We start from the raw sequence: 9,075 nt of genomic DNA, 5'->3' as shown, positions 1-9,075 counted from the left end.
GGATTACGTGAAGTAGAAAAGAAGAATAGAATAAAAAAGTGAGATATGCAAATCGATGGGTTAAGCCATGAAGCACATCGTTTTGTCAATAGCAAAATAGATTGCTTATGATAGTTAAAAAGCACTCTCGAATCTCCAAAAATACATAAGCACTAGCAATGTAGCCCGTAACAACGTAAGTATCAAATCTCCTTGTCTAGATGATAAACAGCAATCACGTTGAAAAACATTAAACCAACATTAATGATATCGATATATAAGCAATTGTAGCGTATTTGGTGTTTAGGGAAAAATAATTTTATCAACAAGAATAGCTGTTGTATAAGCTATTAACACAAGAAGACTTTATCACTCAATAGAACACACACTCAAAAGGCACAATAGGACCAGTCTAATTGCTTTGAAGGAGTATGACAGCTTAAAACGACAAAAAGAGCTTACCATATATGGCTCAGGGTTTATAATAAGAAGTGGGGACAACATTTGCGTGTTTATTCGTATCCCGACGTTTTAACGCAGTGCTATCTATCTCGAAGACGGCTTTCGATTAGCAGTGTTCTCGTCGAAAGCTGTTACAATACAGCTGTTTTAAGTTGAAAAACAACCCAATGCAAGTGTAATTAATAAGATCTTTTATCATTTGCGTCCCAAAGGACTTCAAGAAAGTGATTGAGGAAGACGATTGTTATTTGAATGTAGCTGTTTCCAAGCAAATAACATACAATGGTAAACGTTTGACTTGATATCCCTAAGTCAATATCTTAAGGAGGAAATAATTCGCGTTTGAAATTGTTAAGCCTAAAAAAAAAAACATAACCGCGGCAAATAAACAAGCGAGAAAAAAAAAGAAGCCGACAACTTCAAGAGGAATTTATCGTTCTTATGGAACTTTTCTGCCATCATATGTAAGGAAAACTGCATCCCACATGGAAAACTGACCTCGTTCGATCCTTATTTATACAGTAAACAAAAGAAAGTACATGAACCGACATAAAGCCCAAATAAAACAAATAAAGGACACGTTTTGCAATGGAGAATTCAACTGAAGCCAGCGATTCAAATGACGGTCACTTATCCACCTTGGATATATTTCTCGCCGTGGGATATATCGTCATATTCGTGTGCTCTGCGGTGGGAAACAGCCTCGTGATGGCTGTTATCTGGAAAAATAGACGCAAAAAGATGCGCTCTGTTAGCAGTAACTTTATTTTTAGTATGGCAGCCGCGGATCTAGTCATGACCGTTGGAAATCTACCAGAAAGGGTAGTCCGCGCGTTGTCCCGAGATCAGTGGCTAGTTGCGGGACTTCTTGGGATTATTATTTGTAAGGTTGTGAACTTTGTTGAAAAGGTATCCATCATTGTTTCGATATCAAACCTGACTTCAATCGCAACGGATCGCTTCTTCAATGTCTTTTTCCCTCATAAAAGAATCATAACAATCAAGCGATGTCATATAATCATCGTTTTGATCTGGACACTCGCGTCGCTGTATTGTTCCCCGATAATCTACTATGCGAATGTTATCACTAAGGAAAGTAAGCTTCAATGCAAGACAAGAACCCTGTTCCCTGCGTATGCAGACTGGTTCCTCCTTTTTCTTTCAGTTCTCATCATCTCATTAGTCACCGTAATAGTACTCTACACTGCTATTTGTATAAGACTTCTGACTCGGAAGGTCCCCGGAAACCGAACTAATGCCGAGAACTCGCCGACTGCACGAGTCAATAGTAAGGTCCTGCGGATGGTTACAGTGATAGTGATCGTTTTCTATGTGTGCTTCACTCCGTATTGGCTTAGTTGGATATTCTGCGCTTATCCGTATTCACCGAAGCTTTGTACACCGCAGTATACGACTCTAGCGGTATTGTTCTCTTATATCAACATCGCTCTCAATCCGATCATTTATGTATCATTCAGCGGCAGCTTTCGTGAGGGAGTCAAATCTCTATTCAGAAAAGGCGGAAAAGTTCGTCCCGCGTCCAACAACGCGCACACAATTTTGGCAGGAATCGGGATGAAAAACTTTGCAGTGCCAAACAATCAAATGGAAGCGAGTGGGGCTGTGGAAAGCGGGCTGCGAGACACTGGGGAGAGTGAGCATAACATAATGGAGCAAAGGAGAAAGTACATTGATCCTGAGTTAACCCCAGATTGATTCGACCACTCGCGGCAAAAAAAAAAAAAAAAAACAGAATCCACATCAACTCGAGCGCATGTTTCGTTTATCAGGGGCGGTTATAATTGTTGTTTTCGTGATCCACGAACGTTCTTTTTTGTTTATCGTCAATCGTGATAGAATGAACTGAAATCCGTGATTGCTACCTTCGCCGTGATTCGCGAATGGCGAAATTTGATCTGCGTGAATCGAGACCTATGCTCTTTAAAATCCGTGAATCGTGATTTCCAAGTAAAGATAGATCCCTGTCGTCACCTTATCCAGATTATCGTGAAACGTGATGATTTCCGATTTTTAAAACTCGTGATACGTGCAGGAACATCTTACTGCCCCTTATTTATATTGGCAATAAAAGTGTGATGTAGCATGTATGTCGTCAATAAAAGAGAGGCGATTAAGTGTCAAGTGAAATGGCACCGATGACTCGGGGGAGTTTAGAATTTTGAAATTCATGTGGCATGCACTAGCTACGGTTCACACTTTTTAAAGGGCCCTTGTCGGCCATATATTTGTTGTTGTTGTTATTGTTGTTGTTGTCTTCATCCAATATTATAAGAAGAAACATCAACCACCTATCTGTCGACAAAAAATAAAATCGTATGCTTTATTTGCCAAAATAGAAAATATCGTAGTAGCTTCCCCAAATCAGCCGATGGAAAAATGCTTTCTTACATGGTACTTTGGCGTGTGAAAGAGACTATTTAATTTAACGATGATGTTAACATAACCTTGATCAATGCCACTAGAATGTGGGGCTTGGAGAGAGCCATCAAAGACGGTCTAAGCGAAGGAGGAACCACAGTATGAGTATCAACACAAGGTTAAAATGGTATGTTTTACGACTCTGTAAAACAGAGCTCGGTGACGTAGCTCCGATGAAACGTCAACAAAACTACTCCAGAAAGAGGCGTAAATGATACTTTTTAATCTTGTGTATATTTATTTCTCTGATTCCAGCTCGCTTTCCCAGACCACCGAGTTATATTCTACAGCTTGTCTGTTGTTACCGTCTAATAATACTTAAAATTTAAATCTCACAATTTTAACATCGATATATAATCAAATGCGCATAAACATCCTTAGGGGGCGGTGACAATAAAGCATGCAGTCGTCGCAGGGGGAGGGGGGAGAAAAAAGGGGAGGGGCTAAACCAGCTGGATCTGCCATCCGCGAAGTATGAACATTTTTGTAAGACAGCAGTACATAAAATGAAAATGCATAACATGCCGTAGCAGGCCTAGATATATTAGAGAGCTTAAGCAAGTCAACACGAACGGCATCAAAAACGGCGCTCGCACTCGCGAATAGCTAAAAAACGGCGTTGACGTCCGTGACCGCGCGCGTGTAACGTAAAAATAGGGAAAATGCCGTTCGAGATTTCTTGTCACGGACGTCAACGACGTCTTTCAGCAATTCGTGAGCGCGCGCGCTGTTTTTGATGCCGTTCGTGTTGACTTGCTTAAGCTCTCTATTGGGGGTGCGGGGGGGGGGATGGCGGTGGGGGTGGGGGGCACGATAATGAAATATTAAGAAAATACTGGAGGGCACAGCCATGTCCTTACTCGCCATTTCCTTAAAATGATTCTTTGCGAAGGAACACCAAGTGTTGTCAAGCAATCATCCGAATTTTCGGAGATAGCTCTATATCTGCAACCATACGGAAGTGGCTTATCGAGTATTTACACGCCATCGCTCGCTATATGATTTTTGCCCGTTATCTTGGACGAGACTTGAACCGCTTGTTTGGTACTCTAATGGCTTTGACTGTAAGCGCTTTTATTTGTACAAGCCGCATGTTTTGTTTACTGTGGTAGGTTCACAATTCTGTAAAGTTTATGTGCAATTTATATAGTTAGTGGTTATGTTGTTATGGGTTTCCATGGCATTATTATATCAGACTCGTAAGTAACCACGATGACCGTAAAATGTGTCCTAGTCCGCTTAATGGAGATATGGCTGGGACATTTCTCTGAGGCCCGTTGCTAAGGAAACTTTGAAACGCTATAAACCCGCCAAATATTTGTGAAATAAAATGAATTTAGGCATGGCATCATTGTTTATCAATGTTTAAATCTTGATGACGTCATCAGGCGATGACTTACATTACATTACGTCACAACAGAAAAATTCTATAATCTTAGCTGTTGAAGTATCTGCAATGATCAAATAGTGCATTTCTGCACGCCGCTTAGAGTGTATCAGTTGCACTTCGATTAACGGCTTTTATACGAAGAATCCTCAATTAACAACTAGTTCCAAAATTGCTGAGAATGACACGCAATAGGCAAATTGCACCAAGGAATAACGTAACTCTCGCGCGTTCGGGTTTTTCGAGGCCAAATAACAAAAACAAAAGCAATTTGCTTTTCAGCACTTACGAACCGGGCATAGATTTTCTACGCCAGATGGGACTCATTTTCACTGAAATGCTTTATTTTGTCGCTTTCTGGGAGCACTTCATCCAGACTAAGATAATTATAATTTGAACAACCCTGCCGCCGGCCTTTCCATTATTTTATAAGAGCCTCTATAATTGACATGATACTTGAAGTGTCCCAGAAGGCCACTTAAGGGGAAAGGAGCCGGGTGTTTAGAGGGGTGGGGGGGGGGGGGGGGGGGGGGGGGGAGGGGGAGGGTTCGAAATTTACTCTTCCTTGCTATGATAATGCTTTTAATTTGTGGTAGTTAGAGTTAGCTTTTAACACTCTCCTCAGCGAAATATAGAACAATAATGTTACTCAATCAAGAAAATGACAGCAACTTCTCTAAGCAGTAAGGATGTAGTGCTTTAAACCGGTCTTAATCCTGCTAATATGCATCCTGCGTAGCGAGCGTTACTGTAGGGTTTTAGTGTGTAATGGAGAGCTAGGGAAGGTTATGATCGCCAAATGATTGGCAAAGGGGGAAGGAAACCTTCGCCTTTTCGCTCTCCAAATACTTCATCCCCATTCTCCGCTCAGTCATACTCTCCTCGTTCCCCATTTCCGCTTAAACTCTACAGAAACGCTCGCTAAGCAAATAAAGTTTCCGAAAAGCAGGTTTGTCGATTGAAATCATAAATATGACGGTCAGATCGAGTTGTTTATATCGGAGTCCGAAGTCTGTACAGAATTGAGCAGCGATCTCGTTGTTGCGCTTCCTGGAGTCACGTGGTTCGAGGGCGGGGAGGGTTGTAGCATGTTTTCAGTGGGGGAAGCTGGAGTATCTGCCAAACTCGTATCTCGTTTACGAGATGAATTCCGCTTAATGAACGTAACAGCGGAAGAGTTGGACATCTGCCTTGCAGCGTTTCTTCCTCTGCTTCGAAATGCAATACACCTGCGTAAAATCCTCCGATATCCTTGTCTGAAATACTCATCCAGCGCGCCATAAATGATAGGATTGGAGCAGCTTGCCACCCATATTAGCAGATACATATATTTAAGCGTGATCTCGAAGTAACGAAATGACTTTGCGTGACCGAAATCTAACGCGATAAACATACTATGCTGAGGTAGATAGCTGATGGCGAATATCATAACCACTGCCATTAGCACACGCAGACTTCGCCAGCGGGCTTTGCGATCGCTGTTATTAAACGAGTGTGAACGCTTCAGGGTGATTATCATCTTTACATAGGCGGGAAAGATGATAAGAAGCGGGACAAGGTACGTGCAGGAGAATAGAACCATAGTATAGATCTGGCGGTGTATTGGTTGTGGCCAGTACTCGTTACACGGGAGATGCTCCGTCGTGTTCTGCGCCAGTTGGAACGCGAAAATCTCCGGTGATCCCGTCACGAAAGCCGCAAGCCACGCAGAGACTAGCATAATAAACACTTTACGCCGCGTAATCTGTGCCTTCATAGGGCGAACTATCGCCTGATAGCGCTCATATGTCATGACAGTTAGAGTAAAAATTGACGCACTGACGCTTGTTACTTGTAATGTAGGCACCATTTTGCAGATCGCCGCCCCGAATGGCCAGACACCAGTCTCGTAGTAGACTATCGTGAAAGGAATGCAAAGTAAAGCGACGCACAAATCCGCACAGGCTAAACTCATCAAGTAGTATCCATTATAAAACCTCTGAAAACTGCGAAGTTTTTTGTTTTTTAAAACTACGATACATACCATAATATTCCCTCCTACCGTTAGTATAAATACAACGGCGTAAAGGATCAGTCTTATAGCTCTTGATTCTCGTGGCTCTGCAACTTGGGCTACAAGCGTGTCGCTTGATGGAACAAACGTCGAATTCATTGTGCATTATCCGCTAACCAAAAGAGGAGTCCAAGCATTACAAGGGAAATAGCGTACAGTGCTGTTTTCGATTGGCGTCTCTTTACTCGGGAGTACAGCTTTCGTGTGAGTCAACGGAACAGGTACTTGTAATCTAAGACATTCACGAGGCTTAGGCGAAGCTTAAGGCGCAAAGATAAACCTCAAATCGGAGTAGGAATGTCTCTTATATATCCTGCAACGAAAGGACAAGACCGCAACTTGTTTGCATCTCTGAAGCTGCGCTTCCTCAACAAACACGTCTTTCTATGATGAACTGAAGTGCGTATTAAGTTTGGCAGATTTTTTAGAAGCACTGACCCCTTGGCAAAGCTGGAACGACTTGGTAAAGGCCTCAATTACAAGCCATTTCACTCATTCATCTATGCGACCCCGAACGCTGTTTCTATTCGCTCTCACTAATTCCTAAAGAGACTAATTGAACTAATAAGAAAACAAAAAAACTGCACCATAAATAAAGGATGTAAGGCAGTCAACAGTAATTCATCGAAAAATAAATCAACTGAATTTGGCATTATATGGGTGATATCCACTTGATTAGCAATATTACTTTTTGACACTAATAGTAGCTTTTCAAGTGGGACGTAAGAACTAAGTGCAATCTGCCATATGCTATCTCATCAAAGCAATAAGTATTTCTCAGAATGGCTTGAATTGCTCTTTTGCCTTTGGTCTTGCAAATGAAATTCGCAGGATTTAATAATACGTAATGTTAATACGTTTGGTAGGATGTATTGGGTTAGTGTATGTAATACTTATCGCAGATGAGCGGGCTTATGGATCGGTGGCATAATCCCGCCTCTGGCGAAAAATCTGTCGTGTTGTTTTCGATTTAGTTCTTACAATGGGATGATATACACCCTATTTTATAAGAACCTTTTGTATATGAACGCCCAGCCTGAGATTTCACCAAATTTTAATGCTGAGGCTCGGAGAGCAACAAAATATTTTTCTACTAAAGTGATGCTTTCTTAAAAAACGAAGAATCAAATTGGGTTCATTCTTGCCAACTTATATAATACTAATGTTACATGTGATTTATGTAAGTCTGTTTTAAAAGCTTTTTTGGTATCATTATCTCTTTATAAAATAGGTGGTGTGTATATATCAGGCTGCAATGTCACTGAATGTTTTTTAGAACATCCATAAGAATAAAGTTTCCGGCCTTAAAATTCTATAAAAAAAAAAAAACAAGAACAGCACGGCCTTAACCAAAAATAGACTTTCTTATAAAAAAACTATTGATGCTCTTCTTCCTTTTAAAAATGGCGTACAATACATGTATTTTCAATTAAGCCAATTGGATACTCTTTTTGCGGTTTTTTAAAGTTAAAATTACAGAATAGAATAAAATTGCAAAGTAAACAACTTGTTGAGCTGTTCTTTCAAATCACACAAACTACGGCTGAATGTTTTTGTCACGAATCCCAAGGATTTTTCTTCATATATAGTATTTCTTGTGTCTGTGAATAAAAAAACTTAATCCCTTAATATGTGACTCCGTAGCCCCACTTACAGGATTACAGTGGGAGTGAGTTTGTGAGTAATAACAACACTAATACATCCGCCCACGATTATACTTTATTAGACACACTACCTGCCCCTGTGCCATATGCCATACGTGATGTATAGAATTTTCCTCTCTCCCTTGGCGTTTTCTTATTCGATTTTACAGGGAATATGCTCTGTCGATAGCGCAGCCACCCCCCACCCCCCCTCCGGGTTGTCGTTTTTGTTCTGTTATTGTTCTTTTTGGGAAGGGTGGGGGGGGGGGGGGTGAGATTTCTTACAGACAGGCAGGCAAGCAGACAGACTGACGGTTTATAAACAAAATAGTTGTAAAAATTGATCGGCAGACAGAAGACAGTCAAAGAGAAAGACGATTTTTTGAAAGACTAAACAAACAAGCAAGACAGACACATATAGACAGACAGTTTGTCAGACAGACAGAAGGAAAGTTAGATGGATAGGCAGACAGGCAGTCGGACAGGAAAGAAGACAGAAGGACGGACAAACAAGGCCAATAGACAGTAAAGCAGACAGACGGACGGGCCGACAAGCAAAATAGTACAGATCAGTTCCCAACGACGTTCAAACTTACGCTCCCATAGACGTGAAAGGCTTGCGATGTGCAGCAAATCTCAGCGCAAGGTCAACTAGATAAAAAAGTATCAGCTCACAGCATAAAGCTTCCTTAAAGAACACTGTATGTGAACTATTAGCCTGCTTGCAGGCGGTACTCGGTTATCATCGCGGAAAACCCTCTCCGTTCGATGATCGGGCGCCATATTGTATTCTAAGCCGCACGGTTCCTGGGGGCGAGCGAACCGTGCGGCTTAGAATACAATATGGCCCCCGGTCATCGAACGGAGAGGGTTTTCCGTGATGATAACCGAGTACCGCCTGCAAGCAGGCTAGTAAACTATTTGCTTCTGGGTATCCTGTGTAGCTGTGCTGTTTAAGATCGAGAACCAACTGCAATGTTAGCTCTGAGGTACATGACAAAAGAGCTACACCAGACCGTTTGGGGATATTCTTGGTCACGTGTGTGGCCGTATATTTAACATAAATAATAAATAATAATGTACATAACATTTTAGCAAAGGAGAGGACACAA

General features: G+C 41.4%; 2 protein-coding genes across 2 annotated transcripts; one reads left to right on the top strand and one right to left on the bottom strand.

Annotated features, from left to right (window-relative positions):
- The first annotated feature begins 431 nt into the window (after positions 1–431).
- Positions 432–2,795, top strand: LOC5522223 (neuropeptide FF receptor 1). The gene has a single exon (XM_001641917.3). The coding sequence runs from the start codon at positions 1,030–1,032 to the stop codon at positions 2,155–2,157; it is 1,128 nt and encodes a 375-aa protein (XP_001641967.1). The 5' UTR covers positions 432–1,029; the 3' UTR covers positions 2,158–2,795.
- A 2,040-nt stretch (positions 2,796–4,835) lies between these two features.
- Positions 4,836–7,522, bottom strand: LOC5522353 (neuropeptide FF receptor 1). The gene has a single exon (XM_032367720.2). It carries the CDS (start codon positions 6,417–6,419, stop codon positions 5,247–5,249), a length of 1,173 nt encoding a protein of 390 aa, XP_032223611.1. The 5' UTR covers positions 6,420–7,522; the 3' UTR covers positions 4,836–5,246.
- Between the last annotated feature and the right edge of the window lie 1,553 nt (positions 7,523–9,075).

Source organism: Nematostella vectensis, chromosome 15 (genome assembly GCF_932526225.1).
Source record: "Nematostella vectensis chromosome 15, jaNemVect1.1, whole genome shotgun sequence".
NCBI classification, from domain to species: domain Eukaryota; kingdom Metazoa; phylum Cnidaria; class Anthozoa; order Actiniaria; family Edwardsiidae; genus Nematostella; species Nematostella vectensis.
Note: the sequence above shows the minus strand (reverse complement) of the source record. Positions and strands in the feature narration are given on the sequence as shown.

Coding starts and splice junctions, on each gene's coding strand:
- LOC5522353 (XM_032367720.2), bottom strand. CDS start 6,419: ATGAATTCGACGTTTGTTCCATCAAGCGACACGCTTGTAGCCCAAGTT.
- LOC5522223 (XM_001641917.3), top strand. CDS start 1,030: ATGGAGAATTCAACTGAAGCCAGCGATTCAAATGACGGTCACTTATCC.